The 27195-nt window shown below is 42.5% G+C and overlaps 1 protein-coding gene across 1 annotated transcript; it reads right to left on the minus strand.

Moving 5' to 3' along the window:
* Window positions 1-25438, minus strand: Vxn (vexin). Its single transcript, XM_076836433.1, has 6 exons — window positions 25372-25438; window positions 21088-21143; window positions 11800-11953; window positions 6494-6555; window positions 3159-3250; window positions 1-184 (listed from the first exon to the last, which is right to left on the minus strand). The coding sequence occupies exons 1-6, from the start codon at window positions 25436-25438 to the stop codon at window positions 1-3; spliced, it is 615 nt and encodes a 204-aa protein (XP_076692548.1).
* Between the last annotated feature and the right edge of the window lie 1757 nt (window positions 25439-27195).

The following is a 27195-nucleotide window of genomic DNA, read 5'->3' on the forward strand; positions in this document are numbered from 1 at the left end:
CTAGTCAGCCTCGAAGGCGCTGTTGGTGGCTCCCACGTATTCAGACTTCTTCTTGTGCCTGGTCCACATTTTCCGGAGGATGCCAGGGACACCGCAGGAGGCACTGCCTGTCAATGGCAGGGAAGCCTCTGCACCCTGGGGGAGAGTTGGATACTCTTCCATCATCTTCTTGAGATGTCTGGATCTAAAGAAAAGCCAGGGATGGGTAAGGTAATCACTTCCCTGAACCAGACACTCTCCTCCTCTGCTTCTCCATCCTGTGATTAGGCTCTGCAGAGCTGAAGGGTTTTTTTTTTTTTTTTGTGGAAACCCATAAGAAAATATCCCCCTGGAGGAGGCTCCTATAGGGTATGGGGAGGACATGACTCTGGGCACAGTGAGTCATGGGATCTCATGTTCTGCTCCTGTCCCCATCTTTGGGGCCTGACCTTGTAAAAACCTCCATTTTCCCATCCTTCCCACCTCCACATGAGAAATCTTGAGAAAAGGGCAAATTCCCCAAAGCATCAGCCACTGAAAGAGTGTTTGCCTCGGGGTTGAATCCTACTTTCCACTTACTAGGGGACTCCAGCAAGTGATTTAACCTTTATCAGCCTGTTTCCTCTTATGCAAAGTGGGGATGATTTCACCTAATTCCTAAGGCGTTTGTGGAGAGGAAAATGAGGTAATTAAGCATCCCTGTGCATGCATGTTGTAGACCTTCAATAAATGTGCATCTCCTGAGGTGCTCCTTTTAGGCAAAAAATAAAGGTCTTTTCAACACTGGGGTCCAGGAATGAGAATAACTGAATTGAGAGAAAGAGTCATTTGAGAACCCTTTGCCATGCAGCTATGTGGACCTGAAAATTGACCTCTGTTAAGGCACAGTGAAGTTTGTGCTGGTCTACTCGAACTCAGCTGTCAGCAACAGCTATCACACTTAGAAGGATTTGTAAACAAAGAATGTAATACAAGCCAAATGATGATTTTTTTTTAACTTTTCTCCAGTTAAGTCCCAATACATTGAATGACACATAGCTTTTATTTTATTTTTTTTTAAACTAAGGATTGAATCCATGGTGCTCTACCACTGAGTCACACCCTCAGCCCTTTTTTATTTATTTATTTATTTATTTATTTATATTTTGAGACAGGGTCTCACAAAATTGTGGAGGCTGGCCTCAAACTTGTGATCTTTCTGCCTCATCCTTCCAACTTGCTGGGATTACAGGCGTGTGCCTGGCTATGATTTGACTTTTATGATTTAGTTTAAATATGTGTTGTTTCCTCCCAAAAATCATGTTAAAATTTAATCCCCATTATTAGACAGTAAGACACTTCTCAGAAGAGGATATACAATCAATCAACAAGCATATGAAAAAATGTTCAACATCTCTAGCAATTAGAGAAATGCAAACTAAAACTACTCTAACATTTCATCTCACTCCAGTCAGAATGGCAGCTATTATGAAGACAAACAACAAGTGTTGGTGAGGATGTGTGGGGAAAAAGGCACACTCATACACTGCTGGTGAGACTGCAAATTGGTGCAGCCAATCTGGAAAACAGTATGGAGATTCCTTGGAAACCTTGGAATGGAACCATCATTTGACCCAGCTAGCCCATTCCTCAGTTTATACCCAAAGGATTTAAAAACAGCATATTACAGGGACACAGCCATATCAATGGTTATAGCAGCACAATTCACAATAGCTAAATTGTGGAACCAACCAAGATGCCTTCAGTAGATGAATGGATAGGGAAACTTCGAATGGTGTGAAAATACTTTGTGTACAACCAGTGACTTGAAAAATTGTGCTCTATATGTGTAATATGAAATGAATTACATTCTACCATCATGTATAACAAACTAGAATAAATAATTTAATTAAAAAAGCACAAGGAAAAAAAAGACATTAAGAGATGGGGTCAGGCAATACTTTCAAGAGGTAATTAAGGCTCTGACTTCAGGATTAATTCATTCGTGCAATTAATGGGTTATCTCTAAATTAGGTGTGCCAGAAAAACAATCTGATGGGCTGGGCTCAGTGGAAAAGCACTTGCCTAGTATTTGTGAGGCACTGGGTTCAATTCTCAGCACCACATACAAATAAGTAAAATAAAGGTCCATCAGCAACTAAAAAAATATTTTTAAAAAAATTTGGCTATGTCTCCTCTACGTTCTATCTCAAGCCATGTGCTATCTTATTGCCAGGGGCTCTGCCAGCCAAAAGGCCATCAGCAGCCCCCTTGACCTTGGCCAGTGCCATGAACCAAATGGCTATTTTCTTTATAACTTAACCAGTCTGCAATATTATGTTATTAGTAGCAGAAATAATAACAATAATAATAAATGGACTAAGACAATATTTTCACACGTGGTCTTTTGGATGTGTGCTGAACACTTTCCCAAGAACATGGCTTCCCAACTACTGGTTGGAAGTTTCTTGAACAATGTTAACAGCAGTTTGAGCTAAACTCTCAGCACATGATTTCATTTAGCTCTCACAATAAGCACTGTAGATGGGAACTCCTGTCTTTCCTGTTTTTCTGCTTGTTTTTAAATAGATGAGGGTGTAGAGGGCAGAATAACTTGCCTGAAGTCGGAGTGGGTGGAACTGCTAGGCTAGAAAGCAGATGAATTGCAGATTCTTGCTGTCTTCATGCATTGAAGGCAGTGAGGAGGCATTGAAGGAATAGCCACTCCTATTACCCTAGCTGCTGGCTCTGAATTAGAGTTAACAGGAGCACTGGGGTTATAGTTTGGTTTGAAACCACTGTATTTTATACATTTCTTTACCTGTGGGCAGGGGCCCCTAAATTAATTCATGAGGCATTTCTGACATCATTGGGTAAACAGGAGGTTCTGAGTATGGCTTGCAATTACATTCATCTAATTAACCAAAAACCCTCCCAAGTGACAATTCTTTAAGCCTAAAGACTGGTGTTAATGAAGTGGAAACCATGAAAAACATTTCGGCTTAATCTCAGGGAAACAGTTGATGAGGCGCTATCCAAACCCAGGATTATGTCCCTCATTACAAGGTAATCTACAGCTGGCATGTTTTGTTTTAGTATTTTGAGAATCTGAAAACCAGGCCACCTGGTACTCTCCTGCACAAGACCAAGACTGGGTGGAGAGCCCTGCACCTGGCAGGGCTGATAGGCACCGTACTTACCCTCTCCCCAGAACAGCTCCGTTCTCTGAGCCTGTGGCTGCCACCTCTGCTGTAGCCGGAGATTTCACTGAGATCCGGGCCACTGGAGGAATCTGTATTGTGAGGAAAGGAGAGGGAATTGAGTAGTGTCCATGTTCCCACCCTGGGAGTCATGTGAAAGGGGTATGACTGGAGGGACTACCACCTACCTGGGCAATAGTTTTACCCTTGTCCAGTATTAGCCCTAAAAAGCCTTGTGATAACTGAGCTGGGCTCTACCTCTAAAGTCTGATTCAGCAGATCTGATGGGTGCCTGAGCATCAGCATTGCAAACAGTGTCCCAGGTACTGCTGGTCCTGGGATCCCACTTTCAGAACCACTGGCCTAGAGACATTTGAGTGTCTCTCAATTGAGTGTCGCTCAATCTTACATGAGAGCTGTCACCCTCCCACCAACATCATCTGTGTCGGTTGTCAAGTCCTTCAGATTCTGGCTTGGAACAAGCTGCCTACACTACAGTCAGCCTCTCCAATTGCTCTGCTGCAGCCTTCAAGGGACAGTTACCTCAGATCTCCTTGTTTGTTAACAGACCTTCCCTACATCCTGGAATTGCCAGGACTTTCCACAGCAGGGCAGACTGAGGCCAACTCTGAAGCCATTTCTGGAAGGTTCCACAACACTGGATTCAACCCTATCTATGGCAGCTCAGCCTTCTGCTATTCCCCGTGTGTCATTAGATCCACTTCCTGTTCCAGCAGGAGTGTACCTGCATTCCTTAATGCTATTCACAGCTCTGCATCTTTTCCTTCACTCTCTGGATCAAGGTCTTATCTCTGCCTGTCCTTCAAGGCAACTTTTTCCAGGAAGCCTTCTTTCAGCTTAGTGGACCAAGCGGCTCTTTCTCTGTCTCCAAGTCTCCAGAGCACTGTCTATGTGACACATTATGGCATCCCACCCACTCTGGTTTTAAGAGTCTCCATTTGCTTCATATGTTTGTCCAGTCTCTTGGTCTATAGAAAGATTGACAGGTGAGTGGCAGAGTCTGGGACTTAACCTATTTGGTAGCCCCTCTCAGCCCTTCTACAGGAGGTGGTAAGGACTCAAGGAGCATGTACTGAATTGAAAATTAACTGATGGCCTAACCAGAGCTAAGTCCAGAGGTTGCTTGTCCAAGGACACACATTATGCTTTGTTCTTCCACCCCAAGCCAGATCAAAGGCTTCAAGTCATCACATTCCTGAAATCACTGGGAAATTCCAGGTCAAGGGCACTGCTGTTTGCCACCTCCTTCTCGCCTGAGCTGGCCAAAGGTTGTAGGCAGAGTTACTGTGCCACCTTGTGGTCCCTCCCAAGCACATCCTCCCCATGGTGCCAGTGGCCCTGCGAATGTTCACCCATGGCTCCTTAGCTTTGGAGGAAAGGCCCTTGTTTTCACTCCTTTCCCCCTCTTTCCTTGTTCCCATCTCACCCAGTGCATGTCTGTATTGAATCAGATTTAGTTGTGTGGGTTCTGGATTGCTCTCCTGCCCTAGGGTAATGAACCGTGGGACTCAGCCTCACTGTTTCCAGGCCTGTAGGGAATGCTGCCTTTTCCTCCTCCTCATCACTATCACCTCATACCTATCACAACCCTATACCACCCCAGCTCCCTCTGGTCAGTTACTGCAGCTGCTTCTCTGCCAAGGGTGCTGTCTGAGCCCACCTGAAGGCCTGGGGGCAGGTAATCCAAGGTCATGAGCTACTCTCTTCCCCTTAACCTTGATCCTTCTCTGGCTCAGCCAAGGGTAGCTGTTCTGTCACAACCTAAGGCATCAACTGCCGGGTCACCCCTCTTTTCCCTGAGTTTAAGTTTGGAGAAGCCCTCCCACAACCTGACAACAACTTTCCCCCTCCTCTCCTTTGTGTGCTTTTCCTAGTACACTGATGACTTGAATCAGATCCCTGGATTAGGTATCCTGCCCAGACCAAGAGCCATGCACCCACATCTCTGTCTAATTTGTTCCATAGAGAGGAGGGGCTGGCCAGACAACCTCTGGGATCTCTTTGAATTCTCACATTGTACTATCTATACATCTTGGGAGCTGACACTGAAAGGGCCTGGGGTGCCAGATCTGACCTCAACCCCAGTCACTGCTGACCCTGCAAAACCAGAGAGAACCCAACATTCAAGCCCAGAAGGTGACATAGGAGAAGAGAGAGATGTGGAGATGTACCACCTGATTCCTGTTCAAGGAAGGACAGAGGGTGAATATGAAGGCTCTTGGCTTCTTTAAGTGTGCCTCAGCTGCAGAGGGTCACCTCGCCCAAGGGGCAACCCGCATGCTATGCTGAGGTGGAGGGAAGAGGGGCCATAAAAGCTTGACCATTTTGGCTCAATTCAGATTTACCTGGTTGGGGAATACTTATCCTAGAGTTCCCGGACAGGAGATGTTGGATTTGCATCATGGTTCAGCCACTCCCTCCACCAAACCCTGCCTCCTTACTCCTGTTACTCATTCCTAATATGCATCTTGCACTTCAAACTCCAAATCCCAGAGTGTGCTTTGAGAGAACTTGACCTTTAGCAGATGCCTCAGAAGTCTCTATACTGAGATGGCTGGTTGTTGTGGGCTGTTTCTTTCAAACTGAAGCCTAAACCCCAATGTGATGATATGGGAAGGTGGGGAGTGTGAGGGATGATCAGGCTTACATGAAATCATTGGGGCAGAGTGCCGGTGGTAGGATTAGAACACTTATAAGAAGAAAAGGAGATTCCAGAGATCTGTCTCCAAACACTCACAGAGGAAAGGCTGTGTGAGCACATAGCCAGAAGGCAGCCATCTTTACTCTGGCAAGAGGGCCCTCACCACAATGTGAATCAGCTGACACCTGATCTTGGATTTCCCAGCCTCCAAAAATGTGAGGAAGAGTTGTTTCAGCCTCCAAGTCCATGCTATTTTGTTATAGCAACACAAACTGACTAAGACACTAGGTTTGTTTTTTGTGGTGTTTGAGAACCTTACATCTCTTTATCGGTCTTGCTGCACCTGCCACTTATCTATGTTCACCTGGTGGGGCTTATGCTAAAAGCCAGTTTCTGTCCCCTACCCCCATATGTGAGCTGTCTGCTGGGTCACAGCTTCTGATTCCCTAAGAACTGAATTTCTTGATGAAAAGGGAAGCAGTCAGTGATGTGCCACAGGCACACAAAGCAAAGTCAATTAACAGCTTTTAGGAGCAAAGACCGAAGTTCCGCTTTTCTAATAATCCTCAGGCCTGGGCAAAGGACACTCAGTCTCTCTTCATGGCTCAGGAGAAACAGAGATAGTGAGAAGTTTAAAACACAGCAGCTCTAACTAACTTACTTTTTTACTTACCAGCGATTTTCCATATGCTCGATTCCCACACAGATTTGATGCTTTGGGTTCAGAAATCCCCACTGCAAAGATGAACAGAGAAGATATTACTCAGTGGTACTCAGAGTTCTGCATCCCCCTGGTTCTGCATTAATTATTTTTTTTTTTTTTTTAGCCAATCAATCACAGAAGGGAATTTCTCAAGCAGCAAAACCAGAGAGTAAGATCAGGTTATGATCCCTGCCAAGTGGAGTCACCTGCATCCCTGATACTCTTCCGGAGGTGGGGGACATGGGCTGGAACTAAGATCTACATACCATCCAGGTGTCAATGAAGGTTCATCAATTGTAACAATCATATCACTTGGTGGGGGATGCTGATAGCTGGGGGAGGGGTGCATGTGTGGAGGCGGGAGGGGGACATATGGGAAATCTGTACACCTTCCGCTGAATTTTGCTATGAACCTAAAACTGTTCTAAAAAATAGTCAGTTTCTGAAAATCACACATGTGGAAGCACTTGGCACTATGTCTGCCTGCAGAAAGTGGTCAGAAAATGTGCCCTCAGCTCCTCCTTCTTTTCTAAGGTGTCACCTCAGGTCACAAGAAGGTAGAGATTATCAGGTCTGTATACCTGGGATCAATTTGGTAACATGGAACTTCTGGACACCTCTCTAGAAATGAGCAAGAGAAGTTGTGTCTGCAATAGGAAGTTCAGCCCATTTGGTGGAAGAACTGGAGTTCACTGGTTCAGAATTCTGAGATATTGGCTACATAAGATGAATGTGCAGAGACTCTTCTAATATGTCTATTCTAGATGCCCTAATCTACTTGTAATTTCTACCATGAAGCCTGCAACAGCTGCTTCTTTTTTCCTTTTTCTTCTTCTTTTACATTACTGGGGATTAACCTGGTGGCACTTACTGTGCTAGTAAGCTACATTCCCTAGCCTTTTAAATTTTATTTTGAGAGAGGGTCACCAAGTTGCTGAGGACCTTGCTAAATTGCTGAGGCTGGCCGCAACATAGCAATCCTCCTTCCTGAGCTTCCTGAGTAACTATAAATTTTAGATGACCATGTTGTTGCTTGGAATTCTCAGAACTACCAATTCTTGAATTATTTTTTATTTCACTTTGCCTAAATAAACTCTACAGAATTCTTATTTATTTATTTTGCTGTTCTGGAGATCAAACCAGGCCTTATACACCTAATCAAGCACTCTATCACTAAGCTACGGCCCCAGCCCCAACTCCACGAAACTTAATTGATCTAAGAGGATTATCATATATATATATATATATATATATATTTTAGTTGTAGTTGACACAATACCTTTATTTTATTTTTATGTGGTGCTGAGGATGGAACCCAGGGCCTCACACATGCCAGGTGAGTGCTCTACCACTGAGCCACAACCCCAGCCCAGGGGGTTACCTTTTAACACTACTGATACCAAACTTAACGAATGGTGCTTGGCCATTAATAACAGTAGCTCATAGCTTTGTCTGTGTGTGCCAGGCACTGTGATGAGCATGAATCATTAATACAGTGAACCCTCCATAGTCACAGGTTCTTCATCTGTGGATTCAAATATCTACAGATTGAAAATATTTTTAAAAATGTTTCTGTACTGACTATAAATAGATTTTTTCCCCTTTCTTTCTGTATCAGGGATTGAAGGGACACTTAACTACTGAGCCACATCCTCAGGCCATTTTATTTATTTATTTATTTATTTATTTTTGAAACAGAATCTTGCTAAGTTGCTTAGGGCCTCACTAAGTTGCTGAGGCTGACTTCAAACTTGTGATCCTCCTGTCTCAGCCTCCCGAACTGCTGGGATTACAGTGCCCAGCTGAGTAGACTTATTTTCTTGTCATTCCCTATAACATATAGTAAAGCAACTTACATAGCACTTATATTATTAAAAGTAATCTAGAGATGATTTAAAGTATGCTGGAGGAGTATAGATTATCTGCAAATATGACACCATTTTATTTAAGGGGCTTGAGTAACTGTGGATGTTGGCATCCAAGGTGAATGGACCTCAAAATTGATGCCTCATGGATACCGAGGGACAGCTGTATCTCATTAATCCTTACTGCAACACTAAGAGGCAAATACAATAGTTGGCACTTTCTAGTTGAGGAAACTGAAACTAGAGAGATCCATAACAATTCTAAGGAAGTCATTATGGAGTAGTCAAGAGATCTCTTTGGTGGTCCTGCAGGCCTAGGGGAGGCTTGGCCAAAGGGCCCAGCCTAGTAGGAGGAGATGGCATTGTTTTGTTTTGTTTTAGGTGGACACAATATTTTTATTCTATTTTTATGTGGTGCTGAGGATCGAACCCAGTGCCTCACATGTGCTAGGTGAGCGCTCTGCCTGGAGCTACAACCCCCACCCAGAGAAGGCATTTTCCAGGTGGGGAGAGACAGGAAAGGTAAGCCATAAAGTGAAAAGTGCCAGTGAAAGTCCAGATAGGCGGAATATAAGAAGTGTCACAGAATTACACTGCAGCTCAGTCTATCTACCTAACTGATAGAAAGGTGGGGACAGGAGTGTCACTAGAGGTGAACTGGGAGAGGCCAGGTTGGCCTAGAGGGAAGCAGAGAGGTGCTTAAAGCACATGGATGATGGGGGCAGATTTCTGCTTCAGGAGGACCCCATTGGTAGCCTTGTAGAGGGAGGGGGACTAGATTTGGAGGCCCCTCACGGACAGTGTTCTCCACATACTTGAGATTCAGGGAATCTCATCCTGCACCTTGAGGTAAGTACAACAGGGCAAGCTGAGAACCACCTAGTAGCTGACAGGGTCTGTGTTCAGCGTATAAAGGAGTGGGGCAGAACAAGAGGGTGTTAAGGGCCTCACTGGCTCCAGACTTGCTGGCATGATGAATAGCAGCTCCTGCTGAGAAAGCAGCTTTCCACTTGTCTAAACAAGTTGGTTCTGAGGTACTCTGGTTTATTTCATTCAGTCCCACAGACAGCTGATTTTTCCAGTCCTGGGAGGTGAGAACTATCTCTTTTCCAAGCACCTGAGGTCTCCTGCTGAGAGCTCCCTGCCTAGTCTTCTGACTTCAGAGTCCTTGAGGTTCCCAACTCTCTTCAAAGCATCTCTCTCCCAAGTAAAAAGGCCACAGCATCCAAGAGCCTTCTCCTATGGCTCAGACAAAAAAAGCAAGTCCCTAGATCCAAGATCCTCAGAGATATACAGCTAAGTCCCTAGATCCAAGATCCTCAGAGATATACAGCTTTCTGAGAGGAGGGAGTGAGACTCAACACCTATTGATTGGTGTCTAGCCTTTATTTGAAGAGCATCAGGCTTTGCCTCAAAAAAGCTCCCTCCTTTCCATCCTCTCTGGAATCTATCAGACTGGGGGCTGAAGGAATTGAATCAATGCCCAGTTCAATCTCTCTCTCTTTTTTTTTTTTACATCTGACTAGCACATCCCTGCATGAGCTGACTGTCACGTGCTGGGCAGATTCTTTCCATTTCATCACGTGTTGCTCTTGTCTTTCAAGACTGACTCGGGCAGTCCAAGCTGACACAAATTACTTAGAAAGGTATTGAAAGTGACCCTTAAACTAGGTGGTTGGGGAGACATTATTCCCTGGGGGAAGGGACACTAGCTAGGGAATCCAGAGACCTGAGATTTCACCTTGGCTGAGGCAAACAAGCAGTGTGACCTTGGGTAAGTCAAACAGCTTCTATGGTTTCAGTTTCCTCTTCTATAAATTGGTAGAGGGGCAGCTGCAGTAAATCAGAGGTTCTCTGCCTCTAGCACGCACAAGAATCGTGTGTGTGTGTGTGTGTGTGTGTGTGTGTGTGCCGCGCGCACGCATTAAAACACAGATTGATGTGTCATAACCTGGAGGTTTCTGATTCCATAAAATTTTCATTTCCAACAAACTTCCAGCTCCCAGGGCCCACTTGGAGAACCATTGCATTAGATCATCTCTAAATCCTTGCTATTCAATCTGTTGTCTCTGGAGCAGCATCATCAACATTATAGAGAGTGTTAGAAACATAAAATCTCTGAGCCCACCTAGTTCTCCTAAATTAGAATCCAGCATTAAAAACAAGACTCCCAGGTGATTCTTTTGCACACTAATTTTTGAGAAGCATGGCTCTAAATTCACTTCAATTTGGTAGCAAATAGAAATATTCTGCCTCTTTTTCTCTTTCCACGCACATGCATCCACCCACTCACCTATACATAGACACAGAGAAAAATCTTATCATCTCCTCTTAATTTGCAAGGCAGATTGTGGTTTTCCTAATGCCTTCACTTCACATACATATACATATATACAATCACTTAACAGGAGCTCAATTTGAGTGTTTTTATACATAGAGTTATAAGGGCAGGATCAGGTTCTTAGTGACCAAAGAAACTTTAGAGGTCTAGCCTAGCACCCAACCAGGGAAAATGAAAACAAAATAAGACAAAACAAGAGGGGCAGCATAAATGGATGGGAAGAGAAGATGGGTGAAGGGACACGCTCAAGGGAGTCTTATTGCAGTTCTTATAAAATATAACATTGTTAATGCACAAAAGTTTTGAGAGAGACCCCCTGAACTTTCTACTTAGAATTTTTGGAATTAAAATATGAATAACTTCAGGTTGTAGGCATAACAGAAATATCCTAAACCTGCAAAAAATTAAAGGCTAAATGTCATCATAGACTTGAGTGGGCCACAGGCAGAATCCTATTTCACTGCTTGGGTGGAAGCTATTAAAAAAAAAACAAACAAAAAAAAACAACCCACTAAGGTAAGATTGTTAAGTTTCCAGTTTCCAAAACAGATTTGCCCCTAAATTCTTTTTATAGATTAAGTCAAATTTGGTAAATTGGCAAACACACACACACACACACACACACACACACGAGTTAAATAAATAATGTGAGCTTCCTTCACTTCTTCATGCTTCATGGGTCAAGATTTTCATGTCCCTGAGCGTAATGATTTGCATCCCCTGCGTATAGCACTGCTCCCTGAGGAGCAAGATGGTAGACAAGAGCATCTTCACTGTGTGCACACGCAGAAGCCAGTGTTTTATAGACAGGTGTTATGTAGGGCTGCTGTGGGTGAGGCCTGAGAGCAGGTGCTTTCCTAGTGGAAACAGCATTTGTGTGGGAAAGGCGCAGGTGTTGGCTCACCTGGCGCCCCACGCCCAAGGTGCTCTGCTCACCTGGCCTGCCTGAGGCTGCCAGAGGAACACATGGTCCTTTGGAAAACACCAGACAGGACGCATAGGCGTGCAACCTGCTCTATGGAGGTCACTGCGCGCAGCGCGGTTTAGGAACCGGGTTGGGACTCGCTTACCAGGTCTGGCGGGGGTTTTGGTGGGATGCGTCCCTGGAGGCCTCGCGTTCTGCAGCCGGCCGAACCTGCGGCCATCAACTGCATCCCGACGGTCGCTGCGGTGAGGCAGCAGCTCCAACGGCCTGGGAGTGTAGAGGTCCGACTCGATCACCACCTGCCGGGCAGAAAAGGGACAGTCAGCTTATTCCTCTCCGGGCTCAAGACCTGCAGCCCTTACAGCTTTGCAAGATGGACCTTGTGTGGACAAGGTCTTTTGCAGACTTCCTCATTCCAGTGCATGCTAGGAGCAGCAAGAAAGATTGGGTACAAAACTTGACTTCAGACTGTCAAATAGTGTCATGGTGCAAGAAAGTGGGAGTTCTGGAGGTCCCTCTACACTTGCAAGCCTGGGCCATGGAGACAACTGCCCCATGGCCTGAGGAGTTTTGATAACAGGACAGGCTATTTGAAGGGAAGATGGTCTGGAAACCAGGGTCTTATGGTCTTTGTAGCTAAGTGGCCAACATCCTTGATTATGCAGAGGAAAGGTTTTTGGATGCTCTAGAGGAAGGAAGAACTAGGAAGAGACTTGAGGCCCAACTGATTCTTAGGTTTTAAAAAAGAAAACAAGCAAGCAAACAAAAATTGCTGGCAAAACAGGAGCATTAACACAAGCCTGTAATCCCAAAGACTCCGGAGGCTGAGGAAGGAGGATCACAAGTTTAAGGCCAGCCTCAGCAATTTATTGAGGCACTATCTCAAAATAAAAAGGGCTGTGGGATGTAGCTCAGCAGTAGAGTGCCCCTGGGTTCCATCCAAGAAAAAAAAAATTGCGTATTACTGAACACATACAGTCTTTTTTTCTTATTATTCCCTAAATAATAAGTAGAACGCCTTTTTACGTAGCATTTCATTGTTTTATGTAACAAGTAATTTACAGATGCTTTAGAGTATAGGAAGCTTATGGAGCATGGAAATACTACATCATTTCATATAAGGAACTTGAACATTGTAAATTTTGGGTACCCCAGGGGGTACCCATACTGAGGATACCAAAGGACAAATATACTTAAGACATTGAAATAATTTACATGTAAAAACCAGAGACAAATAATAGCAGCCATTTTATCTTAATACAGGGAGTCATGAAGGGAGTCTTAGAGTCTGGGCTCAGATCCTGCATATTTTATCCATATCCAGGACACTGGGGTCATTCATTCTGAATGTCCTCACTCCTTGAACCTCATTAGAACCTCCAATATTCTGCAGCTTTTCGAGGTCTGCATAAACCCATTCACTCGCTTCTTCCTTCCACAGCTGTCCTGCAAGGGCACGGTCTGTACCAGATATTGGACTCACTGTGCATTTGTGAGTGAGGCAGACAGTTTCATCTCTTTACAGTCTAGCCTCTGGCAGATCCCCTTCAGTTGTCCACACATAAACAATTCTGTTGCTTTTGGGGGATGCTGAAGCAAAAATGAATGGCTTTTTAAAAATATGAGAATAGGGTAGCATTTAAACTCAGTGGAGAAAAATTAAATCTTTAATATTATTGGAATGAATATCAGACCTGTAGGGAAAATAGATCTCTGTTCATTTCTGGAAATGAATACCAGCAGATCAAAACCATATATTAAACAGCAACTAACACTAGAGTAGAATATAGCTCAATATAACATTCGTTACATATGATGGAGAATTACCTCTATATTCATAGAACTCCTACAAATCAATTAGATTTGGAAGATATAGAAAAATGAGGCAAAGGTATGATCTGGTAATTGACAGTAGAAATATAAATGGTCAATAAGCATGAAAAGATACTGAACACCATTAATAATTAAATGTAAATTAAGACAATAATTATTTCCCCCCTGCTATCAGATTATTAATGAAGATAAAAACTCCACTTGGGGTCAGGGCAACCTGAGTTCATACTTCAATTCTGACACTTTATAATTATGTGGAAAGGGGATATTAGTGCTGACCCTTGCTGAACTGAGGCATAGTAAAAGCCCATCATTAGTAGGATTTTTAGTAGCACATTTTGCTCTTTTTTTCATGCCATATATTTATCTACAGCACTGAGAGTGGTTTTAAGTCTTCTGAAGGCCAGATTTTTATGTCACCCACAGAGGAAAATAAGAGAAGCTGTCACTCTTTGCTTTACTTTACCACAAATAGTCTTTTGCTTAAAAAAAAAAAATGGACGTAGCTCACATTTGGTCTTAAATGGGTTACTCAATCATCTTGGGTCCATTTTGGGACCCAGACTCTCTCATTCTGTGCCTTGGAAAAAGCTGAAGAAAATTCAGGAGCATTTAGGATTCTTCCCTGGCATTGAAAATCCCTTTTATTTTTCCCTTGAAGCAGTGCAGAAAGTGGTGATCGTGTTGGGTTTCCAGCAAGCCTTCAGTGCAGCTGAGGGTGGCACTGGTCCACCCTGGGTAAGCTCATGTGTGTGTGTAAGTGTGCCACACTCACATTCTGAGTGAGCTGCTCAACTCCACTCTCCTTCCTTCCTTGTAGTACTGATCTCTGCCATGATGTCACCCAGGATTCTGGAATTTCCTGGATTAATGGTGGTAGTTCTGAGCCCTATCCCCTGGACATGTGTACTATGTGGCATCAGGAATCCCTGGGAATGTGAATCTCCAGGACAGAATGAGGATCCCTTTCTGTTGTCCACACATGAAAAATGCTGTTGCTTTTATGGGATGATGAAGCAAAAATGAATGAATTTTTTTTTTTTAAATATGAGAACAGGGTAGCATTTCAATGAGTCGAGAAAAATTAAATCTTTAATACTATTGGAATACATTGGCACTGTCAGGGCTCTTCACTGTCAACCGTTCATGACAGGGGTGCCTGATTTTATTTCCACACGCCCAGCATTCCTCTGGGAGGAGGGGTGAGGACCTGGTTGGTGTTTTCATACCCACCCTGTAGAAGGAAAAAGTGAGGCAGGATGGGAAAGCCCGGGGAGTCTATGAGAAGGCACTACTGCTTTCCGTTATTTCCTCCTTTGAAGGAGAGGCAAACGTTCCCTTGTAGGAACAAGAAATACCACTTTCCCATCCCTTCCCTGCACGGTGAGGTGGGAGAACAGGAGGAGAGAGAGGGAAGGAGCATAAGCTGCTTACCCAGCAGCCGGTTGGATTGAGGAAGTTTCCTGGGGTGGAGGTGAGGCCAGCAACTTCCCAGGTCACCACTTATGGCCAAGCACCTCTTTAGGGTATCTTCTCCAGCCCCTCCCCCAAGTGCCAAGAGCAATCTCCTGATAGCCTGGTTCATGTTCTGGTCTATAGCACACAGTCTGGGCTTGTTACTGGTGATCTTAGAACAAAGTAGCCTGAGAGCAGGCTCTTTAGTACCCTGAGAATAGGGGTAAGATTGGAGAGCTAGGGTGGGATTGACAGATGTCAATGGGGAGGAAAGAGAAGGGGAAAGGGCTTAATGCTAGAATTTTCCTTTCCTAGGTCATTAAAATGCTTACTGAAATAGGGGAATATGTTGGAGCCACAAGCATTACTATAATAAACTGATGCATCCCTGCTGATCTTGGAGAGGTCAGAAATAGGAAGAGCAAAGGTGCAGGCTAACCCAGAAGCCTCAGGATTCATTTCCTCCTCTGACATCTGAGATCTACACTTCTGCTTATCTGCCAGTCTGGAGAGCTGGTATGGAGTTAGAAAGACAGTCAATACCTAGATGGTGGAGATTCATCATGATTTGGGGCTGAAAAGATCCACAGAAATGTTCTAATCCAATTCTCTGATTTTATACAGAGGAAAAATGAGGCCAAGATGGGTCATGTGCCTTACCAAGGTCACAGGACTGTAAGGAACAGAGCCAATGTGAACCATGGTTTCATGCCTCCTAAGTGAATGCTCTGCATAAACCCACACAAGTGCCTACATCCAGATAAGAATTTTCAAGTGTAATTGATTGCTCAGTGCATTTCAAAAAAATCAGGAGCTCACAGCACAAGTCCCTCCCCCACAAGCTTGAAATCTGGGGACAATGTAACATTTGCAATCTCGTTTTTCCATCTTTCCTGATGACAGCCATTCTGCTCACTGTGAAGAGGCTGTGAATCACAGAGGAAATGAGTGGCTCCATCATGCCAAAAGGCTTAACTGAACCATTCCTTTGTATAAGTCTATTCCCTTGAGCTACTCCTGTGACATCCCTGGACATCAGTATGATAAAGATGTAAATAAAGTAGCCAAAGAATCAAAAAGAGGAAGAACGGAGGAAGGAAGGAAGGAGGGAGGAATAAAAGAAGTCAGATACACAGGCAGACAAACAGACACAGATCAGACTGTGTAGGGAAACATGTGACTGTGCCCTAGATTTAAGGAAAGATGTAACTCAAGAAGAGTCAGAAGAAGGAAGCCCTGGCGTTAAGATAGCTCAGAGAGGAAATAGATATTTGTATAGGAAAAAACTGTCATCCATCCACACAGTAGCCCAAGGGGTGGGAGGAGATACAAACAAGAATTCCCAGCCAAAGAAAGTTGTAAATATTGATTGGTAGGGTTGCAAAATAAGATTAATTTTCCCAGGCAAGATAATCAATCAAAATTGCTCCCAGACCACCAAGTTGGAGAAGACAAAAAGAACTCAGAGGAAAAAAAGGACCAAGAGCCAGTTGGTTGGGGAAATGAGACCAGAGACAGTTCTTTCCTCTTGGGACTCACTATCCCTACCTGTAAAAGATGGAGGTGGAGGTGGAATAAGAGGCCTGTCTCTTTTTAATTTGCCTGTGCTGTGTGACTGGGGATTGTATTTTAAAAGCAGAGGAGGGATTGGGCAACTGTTAGGAGAAATTAGAGATTCAGAGGAGAGTTCAGAGGCAGAGGGCATCACTGAGCCGCCCCGCCCTGAGGGAGAATGAATATTTGAAAACCAGAAGCTTCTCCACCCAAAGACCAAAAGATCTGTGAAATTGCCTTAAGGTCTAAATTACCTTCAAACATTTCTTTCCCTGGGTTCCATCCTCAGCACCACATAAAAATAAATAAATAAAATAAAACCCACTGTTTCTAGAAGATCAGAAGAACTTTCCTTCTAGACTTTGGGAGCATGAAATAGATAGAATCTTGTGCCCTACAGTCAAATTTTCTACCTGTTAAAAGCCCTTCTCTTTCTTTCTTGAAAACAAAACAAAAAAAAAACACATTTATTTTTTAGTATTTGGGTGGACACAATATATTTTTCTTTTGGACAAAGTATCTTACTTTTATTTTTATGTGTTGATGAAGATGGACCCCAATGCCTCATGCATGTTAGGCAAGCGCTCTACCCCTGAGCCACAACCCCAGCCCTCTCTTTCTTAATGTGTAAAATATTCTCAAAGTCTTTACAAAAAGGCATGCAATTGACCACCCCCCCCCCAAAAAAAAGACATGAATAAGAAACCCATAGAGGGAAAATATTGACATGATCCATAAATCTATGAAAAGAAGAAGAATCACATTAAAAATAAAGAAACACAAATTAAAACCCTGGGACATTTTCATCACCTATCAAATTGTCAAAGTTTAACAGCATTGATACCATGCAGTATTGGTATGCTCTTCTGGAAAAGGCACTTTAAAACAAAGTTGTTAGGCACTCAGCAATGGCTATAATTTGTTTTCAGCATTCATATTCTCTGGCCCAGCATTTCCATAGCTATAAATTTGTCTTCAGAGACATTTGGAAGAAAAAACACTTAACAGAAGAAGAAATACAAATGGTCAACAAACATATGAAAAAAATGTTCGACGTCACTAGCAATTAGAAAAATGCAAATTAGAACTACACTGAGATTTCATCTCACTTTAATCAGAATGGCAATCATCAAGAATACAAGTGGTGGGAGTGCTGGGGTTTGTGGCTCAGAGGTAGAGCGCTCGCCTCGCACGTGCGAGACCCCGGGTTCCATCCTCAGCACCACATAAAAACAAATAAATAAATAAAGGTATGTGTACAACTAAAAAATAATTCTTTAAAAAAAAAAAAGAATACAAGTAGCAGTAAATGTTGGTGAGGATGTAGGGGAAAAGATAACGCTCCTACATTGCTGGTGGGACTGCCAATTGGTGCAATTACTCTGGAAAGCAGTACGGATATTACTTAGTAAACTTGGAATGGAACCACCACCATTTGACCCAGTTATCTCACTCCTCTGCATATACCCAAAGGACTTAAAATCAGCATGTAACAGGGGTTCACTTGATGCTTTGAGTATATCTCTTGTGGCTTTGAAACTTACATGTCTTTTTCTTTTTCCCTCCCAACCTTCTTCTCCCTGACCTTCTCCTCCCTGATCTTCTTTTCCCTAATCTTCTCCTCCCTGATCTTCTTTACCCTAACCTTCTCCTTCCTGATCTCTCCTCCCTAATCTCATTTTCTCTGAATTACCTCTTTTAAAAAAAAACCCTGTTCCTGTTGATGGACAGAATCACAGCCTTTGGGACAGGAATCCCCTGCGTTTCTCCTTTGCTAGCAAAGCAATAAACTATCTTTTTCCTTTTTCTCAAAACTTGTGTCCTCATGATTGGATTGGCATCGGGGACAAGGACCGAGCTTTCAGCAACAAGCATACTATAGTGAAATAGCCACAGCAATGTTCTTAGCAGCTCAATTCACAATAACTAAGCTGTGGAATCAATCTAGGTGCCCTTCAACAGGTCAATGGATAAAGAAAATGTGGTACATATACACAATGGAATATTATTCAGCCACAAAGAAGAATGAAATGATGGCATTTGCCAGTAAATGGATGGAGACTACCATGCTAAGTGAAATAAGCCAATCTCAAAAAACCAAAGACCAAATGTTTTCTCTGATATACAGATGCTGATTCACAATGGGGGAGGGGGAGAGTGGAAGTCACTGGATTAGACAGGGGGAATGGGGGAGAAGGGAGGGTGCATGGGAATAGGAAAGACAGTAGAATGAACCAGACATAACTTTCCTATGTTCATGTATGAATACATGACCAGTGTAACTCCACATCATGTAGAACCACAAGAATGGGAAGTTATACTCCATGTATATATGTATATATATATCAAAATGCATTCTACTGTCATGTATAACTAAAACGAACAAATGAAAATTCTTAAAAAAACATTTTGAAGATAAATAAATAAAAATATTTTCAGTAATATTTCTTGTGGCATTTTCTTTTTTTTACAACATTTTTTTAGTTGTCAATGGATCTTTTATTTATTTTTATGTGGTGCTGAGAACTGAACCCAGTGCCTCACACATGCTAGGCAAGTACTCTACCACTGAGCCACCACCCTAGCCCCTTTGGCATTTCTTAATAGAAAAAACGGAGGAATGCTATCTATGGATGACATGGTCAAATAATGAAACTAAAAGCATCCAGATTTGGTTTGGTAAATAATATTACATTCATTTTATACATTGGAATACTCTGTAGCCACTAAGAATGGGTAGATCTGCCTTTTATTTTTTTTGGTACTGGGGCGCTAAACCACTGAGCCACATCCCCAGCCCTTTTTTTTTTTTTTTTTTTTTTGTATTTTATTTAGAGACAGGGTCTCACTGAGTTGCTAAGCACCTTGCTAAGTTGCTGAAGCTAGCTTTGGACTCCTGATCCTCCTGCCTCAACCTCCTGAGCCACTGGGATTACAGACGTGTGCCACAGGACCTGGTTGATCTACAGGTTATTAATTGGCATGGAAAGATATGCAAGATCTCTTGTTAAGTGAAATAAAAAAGCAACTGCAAAACAATATATTATCAGATGATAAAGTATAATTATAATATATGGGAAAATGTCCCTTAAAAAACCACCAGTGCTTACTGAATGTGTCAGTCTCCGAACTCAACATTTTGTATATATTAAGTCACTTGCTCCTTTCCATGGTTCTTGAGATATGTATGCTTATTATCCCCACTTTAATCCTAGCAACTTGTTCACGGTCACATAACTACATATTGATAGAACTGGGATTTCTTTTTTTTTTTTTTTAACCCAGGGAATGAACCCAGAGGCGCTTAACCACTAAGTCACAAGTTTTTTAAAAAATTAGAGATAAGGTATCACAAAGTTGCTTAGGGCCTCACCAAGTTGCTGAGACTAGCTTTGAAATTTCAATCTTCCTTCTTCAGCCTCCCAAACCTTTGGGATTATAGGCATGCACTACCATGCCTGTTTTAGAACTGGGATTTAAAACTGGGCAATTTGACTCTAGAGTTCACATATCTAACCATTATGTTCTATAGCATCTCAGGATTTCGTGATCCTATATTTTATATCTTGTAATGTTTGACATTTTATAATGGTCACATACTGCTTTTTAAAATTAAAAGCATTATATTTAAAGTAAAACCTGATATCATTCTCAGTATTTAATTTTTTTCTGAATAGAGAATAGGCTTTGAAAATTTGACATATTTAATAAATCAAAATAATATTTTATGAAAAATTGTGATAGAAATAGAATCTAGTATAACTAAGAAGCAATAAGTTTCCCTCTTAAAGTACAAAGGTATATGGACAGTTTTTACTCAAAGAAATGGATATATAAAATGCAAAACACATAACATTATTAGGCTCTAAAGAGCTGAAAACTAATTTCAAGTTACTACATATACATATTAGAGAAGCAAGACATTATAAAAAATGAAAGCCAATGTTGGTAAAGTTGGAGGTAAATGGAAAGCATTGCTAGAAGCCCAAAAGTTGTTCAGGATTTCTGGAAGGATGTGGCAAAACTATAAGCAGAAGTCATATTTCAAAAATACGAATCCCTGCATCTAGTGCAATATCTTTCACATAGTAGAAATGCAAATATTTGATGAACGTGTGCAGGTATATTTGTATGCATGTTCTTGGAATGGAACTTTACTCGTTAATGCTACTTTGAGATCTATGCACCAAGGAATTAATCCAAAAGAATCGTATATTTCAGAGGTAAGTTCATTGCTGTGCTATTTCTAATAGTGATAAATGGAACTGTAATGCCAGCAATAGGAGAACCCTTAGGTCAGGGATGCTATGTCCATGCCATGGACTCGGTTTTTTAACCAAGAACAAAATGTGCATGTAAAGCAGGGTTTACACTTTGTGTCTGGGGAAAACAGAGCAGGGGAGTCCACTTCAGGGCTGTTTAGTATCTGGTTGACATTTGTCAGTTACTCAGCTAAGTGGAGGACAGAATGCAGCAATAGCACACGGGGCATGGAGAGCACTCCTGTTGTTGACAGCAGAGGGGTAAAGAAGCCAGCATTGCTTTTGTAATGAAAGGTAGCCAAAGAGGAACAAAATTAAGGTTTCCTTACATTCTTGGTCAAGAGGTGTTGAGAGCTTTTGACTCTTCTCCTGGATGGACTGGACACTGCAAAGAGAGATTTAAAAAAAAAGTTTTAGAGAATGACCCTAAAAACATTGAGGCGGTTTGGATTCAGAACAGGGTCATAGAGGAGGGGATGGGAAAAGGCAGGGTTTCATTCAATTTAAAATATTACTTGGCTTGACTACACCAAAGTTAACTGCAGTGTTGTTCACAACAGCTAAAACTCAATGCAAATGCTCAGCTCATCAACAGATAAATGGATAAACAAATTGTGGTATAGCCATACAATGGAATATTATTCAGCCTTGAAAAGGAATGAAATTTTGAAATGTGCTACATATGACTCTTGAAAAGTGCTGGGGGAAATGAGTGAGACACAAAAGGACAAATACTGTTATTGTTCTCTTACACAAGGTACCTAGAGTAGTCTAATTCACAGAGGTATAAAGTAGAATGGAAGTTACAAGGAACTGGGAGAATGGGGGAAATGATGAGTTATGTTTAGTGAGAACATGGTTTTCAGTTTAGGACAATGAAAATTTTCTGAAGATAGATGGCAATGAAGGTCATACAACACTGAATGCATATAATGCTACTGACGACACCATTAGAATGGTTAAAGTGGTAAATTCCATGACATGTATATTTCACCACAATTTTAAAAAAAAGTTTAAAGAAATCAATTAACCATAAAAATTTATATTAATTTGTTGGGAAAAAAGTGTGAATTTTATTGGAAATGGAGACATCTAGGCATCTATTTTCTACATTACTGCTAGGGCAATTTACTGGGACTGAAATCCCACCAAGTCCCTGTCTTGCTTAGAACTGAAACGACTTGGACTTCTTATCACATAGTCACATATCCGTTAAGTGACATGAGTGGAGTGCTATCCTTATTATCTTCTGCAAAGCCCTTACAGCCTGCAGCCTGCAGGACAGTGTGCTGGTTAATGGCCCAGGCTCCAGATTCCCTTCACTTGGGTGTGAATTTGAACTTGGCCACTTGCCAGTTGTGTGATGGGCAAATTACTCACCCTCTGGAAGCCTCACTATTCTCCTGTGTAAGACAGGAAATAATCATGTCAGGAATAACAATGGCATCTAATTTAGAATGTTCTGTCAAGGATTAAATGAACTGAACTTCATAAACCTTTGCCCAGACCTGGCAAAGAGCAAGTTCCCACAAATTAGTGGTGATTATTAGCATTTTGCCAACATGATAAGGACAGGTCAATGTCTGGAGAGTGTAGCATTCTGCTAGACATTCTGCTTCTCCCAAAACTTTCCCATTTCCTCCTGCTTTTCCCTGATTCCCCTCACCTCTCCCTCCCTATTGTTGCTTATCTCCAAAAGAATTGTTTTTGAAGCCACAGTACTGTCCCACCCAGCAATGAATCCACTCTGGTGTAGCTCAGGAAGTAACTTCTGGTGCAACTTCTTAGTAAAACCACAACCTTTATCTTTTGTATTTACTGTGAATTGTGTCTGTAAAAAATCTTTTCCTTAAAGGGCTCTCTTTTTTTTGTCTACAAAGTGATCATACACACATGCTCTCAGTTAAAGATTTGGTCCGTGTCCTGTGTCTTTAAAATACTTAAGAAACACCACAGCATTTTCTAGAGCTGTATTTTGGCAAGGTATCAAGATGGATCAGTTTTGAATATGTAGATATTAGACCAAGCCCAACATGTGTGCCTTGGAAAAAGGAATGTAATACGTGGTAGATGTAATATTGGCTCACATGGAGATTCGTACTCTTCAATAACTCCACTGTAGGGATGGGGATCCTGAGGGCACTGAGGGGCCACTCGGTTAAGAACAAAGCCCACCTTTGTAACCACTAGGCTGCACTGCCCAGCTTGTGCCTGGCAAGTTTGGGTTATTGCACATTGATAATCATGGCTGATCCATTGCCTTTGCGAAAGGGCCCATCTGGGAGAACGACTCCTGTTAGGTAAAGTCAAGACAACTTTCATTTCTGCAGTTAGGACATGTGGGGATGTGAGGAAGGGTCACAACCTCTCTCATCAGCAGTGACTCAAGGTCGTGGGCACCAGCTTCCCTCACCCAGAGCCTTCTGCTTGAAGGCATTGAGAAGCCACAGGAGGCAGAGAAGTGGGAAGGGGTAGGGGGGGAGGGGGGGGACTCCCATTTATGATCCAGTGGAAAACTGCAAATACTCCTTTTCTAGGAGAGGAACTTTCTGAGCTGTGAAATGTCTGTGAATACGGATGAATACTGGGTTTAGTACTGGGAAGAGGTCATGAATGAAAAGTCAAGGAAGGAATACAGTATTAAATATTTATCTTTGCATATATTCATTGCTCTACTTACAGTAAAAATAGAAATCACTTTGTACGTGATGTATTCACCAGTACTTACTACATGTCAGCTACTGTTCTAGACACTTATTATTATTAACTCATTTATTCCCCATGCTAATAATCCTGGGAGCTAGAGTTCTGTTGCTCACTTTTACAGAAGTGGAAACTCAGAGAGGTCAAGTAGCTTAGTCAAGATCACACAGCACAGAAGTGGTGGCAGTCTCTTAACCACTCTGTCTCTGACTTTTTCTCCCTTTAAACATTTTTTAATTACAGAAGAAAGACATTGTTTTCCTCTTTGCTTCCAATTTGCTTTCTCCTCATAAAAGAAGCAAAATTCAGAGGAAAATTTAGGTTCCCTTTCTAAACATCTCATGATTCTACTTCTCTCTTTCCTCGGGGCTACAGAGATCACCAATTTTATCCATATCTTTCTGGTCTGTTTTCATACTTTTCTCCAGATATGTATCCAGAAACAATATTTTGTATTTCCAAGTTTACAGAAATGCTCTCATTCATGTATAATTTCTCAACCTGCTTCTTTCACCTCCTTACTCAACTTGCATTTATGGGGCTAGTGGCAGAGCTCGGTGGCAGAATGCTTGCCTAGCGGGTTGCTTCCCCAGCATCGCAAAATATAAAATAAAATTATATATTTATGTCCATCCATGGCTACGTAAATCTATTTCATTTTTTGTGGACCACTGTGGAGAATTCCATATTTTGATGGCACTCAGTTATCCATTCCCCTTTTCATGGACATTTAGGTTATTCTCCATTTTTATCCTCTTAGTACGCATGCCACTGTGAGCATTCACAAGTGAGAGCACCCCTGGGCTTTTTACCCTAAAAATGGAACTGCTGGGTCAGAGGGTCAGCTTTGACTTTCAGAATCTGCAGAGAAAATTTCAACTCCTACACGTGGGCAGACTCCCAGATCTTTATTCCTCTCTCTCTCTCTGTCTCTCAGTCTCTGTCTCTCTGGAAGTAGATGTCTCAGGCTTGATTTGTTCTGTGGGCTGTCTCTTTGTGGCCAGGCTGAGGCTCGCCCTTCCCCCCACCCCTGAGCCCTGGCCCTGTCGGAGGCTGATACAGGAGGAAGAAGAGGAAGAAAGGAATTGTTTGAATGAGGTCTCACACTACCAGCAAACATCCAGCCCTCTTCATTCACGTCTGACAATGAGACCGGGGCTGAGCCTGAGCCAGGGGCATAACAGGGTCTGCAGGGCCGGAGCAGAGGCGATAGGACAGTGGGCCTCCTGCTTTGGAGGGGTGAGGGAGCTGCCCAGGAGGGACCTTCTGGATCCACTAAGCTCACACAAAGCCCTTCCCGGGACTTAAGGCTGATAAAGGGCCGATAAGGTCATGCACCTTTGGGCATGCAGGGCCAGGTCGGGTTAGGCAGGGTGACCCCGGGGGGTTCTGCGGGGAGGCCAGCATGGGGTCCGGGCACTCTTCAACTGCTTCGCTGGACTTCAGATGGCTGCTGGGAGCCTTTGATGGCATAGTTAGAAATCATACTTTTGAGCCAGCTGGGTTCTCTTTTCAGAAGCCAGTTGCTCCCTGAAGAAAATGAATCTGTCTAACTGTCCTGGGGATTTGGTTTTCGTACCTGTTTCCTTAACCCTGACTGGCTGTCACTTCCATTCAGCCTGTTGGGGTGCCGGGACTGAGTTCCTGCGAAACGGGTATGGAACAGCCCTCATGTCCCTCCCCCTTGATAGATGATTGTTTGTCAATGATTGATGTTTATCCTTGTGTCTCCTTTTAACAAGGAAAAAAAAAACAAAAAAACAAAAACCCAATACCATCCAAACTGAGGACCCATCATCCGACCTCAGGGCCCCGAGGGTCCCCTGTAGTAAAACCGCACGTGAGGGTCCTCACCCTCCCGCATCAGATGCCACGCTAAGTGAGGGACAGTCAAGGGCAATCGTACTCACCCTTGGAAGGAATCACGGTGGTGAAAACTTCTATATTTTCATCGCTGCAGCTGTAGATCTGATGCATCCTTCCAGCCTTCTCTCGCCCAAGTGTCTGGGAACCGGCAGCCTGTCTCTGGTCCCCTAGTCGCGAGGTTTCCTAATCCAGTCTGGCTCTCGGATCATTGTGTAGGTCCACAAAAGACAGGCTGGGGCTGTGAGCTCATCTCATTCCTGTCTTCACGGCAACATTTTCTAATCCCATCTGTCTTTTTTTTTTTTTTTTTTTTTTTTTTTTTTTTTTTATGAATCCTATTATTGCAAACCTTTGATTGAGCGTGGAGGCTTCCGTCTCCTCCCAGCTAGGATGTATTTAACGTGTTTTTTTTTTTTTTTTTTTTTTTTTTTTAATATTTTGCGGTGTCTGCCGCAGTGAATTTGGAAGTCTTTTGTGAAGTGACGGTGAAGTGAAATCGCCTACTCGGTCGGTGCCTGGCTTGGCTGGAGAATTTGTTTCCACCAAAAAAGAAAGGTGGCTTTTTTTGGATACCTGTAATTCCCCTTCTCGTTTCCAGAAACGAAGGGACTTGTTTCCCACCACTCCCACCCCAGGGGAACTAGACGTTCAGTTGTCATGTGTTAAGTTGGCTCCCTTCAAAGTTTCTATTTTAAACAAAAGGACTGTTTCTCTAGGGTATTTTCTCCTCATGCCATTACATGACAAGGGTGACATTTCTATGAATCATGCGTTTGGTGTCTCCTTGAGCAATGCTTCAGGTGCTTACAGAGATGTGGAACAGGCAGTGTCCCCTCCCACTCAAGGAACCCAGTTACAGGAAGGGCATATTGTTATTATCCTATATATCCTACTATATTTACCCTACATATTTATTTTTATATTGTATGATCACATATATGCTATATACTGTCCTATATATCCTATGCATGCTCTATATGTTCCCTAGACATTCCCTAATATCTGTATCTGTACACATGAAAAACAAGCTTATGGTTAATAAATGTATCATGCCAAACCAAAGCCGTTTATTACATCCTTACAACTTTACTTCTTAATAATACTGATGGTGATATAATGATATTAATAATGAGAGTTACCATTTAATGAAATGTTTTCTTTGAGCTACGTAGCCTAATATAGAATCTCATTTAATATCTAAAGCTACCCCATAAATTGACCTATTATTTTTGCCATACTATAGGTGAGAAAACTGAGGCATAAAGAGATTAACTTTCCTGAGATTAAAAGAGCTAGTTTGAAGGCTGGGCAAGGTGGCACAGGCCTGTAACCCCAATGGCTTGGGAGGCTGAGACAGAAGGACTGAGAGTTCAAAGCCAACCTCAGCAAAAGTGAGGCACTAAGCAACTCAGTGAGACCCTGTCTCTAAATAAAATACAAAAAGGGCTGGGGATGTGACTCAGTGGTTGAGTTCCCCTGAGTTCAATCTCTAGTACCAAAAAATGAAAATTAAAAATTAAAAAATAAAAGCTAGTTTGTGCAGAATTAGGAATACATAACTAGCTTGACTCTAAAGTTAATATGCTTAACCACTAAATTATACTCTGCCCTGTACCTCTGAAGCCTTGCCCTTATTTAGAATTTAGACGGACCTCATACACATCTTAGACGTGGAGTTAATGTCCACTGATATTTCTATAGTTAACAAATTTGGGCCATTTACTGTTCATCAGGGGGTTATCAATAATACATCTCTTTCTCTGAGGACTGCATCCAGCCACAGAGTACAGTCTGGGAAGCCATGTTTATTCTGCTTGGACTTGTCCCCTTGGATTCGATTGGCCCAGAGTGGACATCAAACTCAATGT

This window comes from Callospermophilus lateralis, chromosome 16, assembly GCF_048772815.1.
Source record: "Callospermophilus lateralis isolate mCalLat2 chromosome 16, mCalLat2.hap1, whole genome shotgun sequence".
NCBI lineage: Eukaryota > Metazoa > Chordata > Mammalia > Rodentia > Sciuridae > Callospermophilus > Callospermophilus lateralis.

Bases quoted from the DNA above. Each gene is read 5' to 3' on its own strand.
- Vxn (XM_076836433.1), bottom strand. From the start codon at position 25,438: ATGCATCAGATCTACAGCTGCAGCGATGAAAATATAGAAGTTTTCACC. The intron at 11,954-21,087 runs GTAAGGAAACCT...TCTGCCCGGCAG, and splicing joins AACACCTCTTGACCAAGAAT to GTGGTGATCGAGTCGGACCT. The intron at 6,556-11,799 runs GTAAGCGAGTCC...TCATCTTTGCAG, and splicing joins CAAAACCCCCGCCAGACCTG to TGGGGATTTCTGAACCCAAA.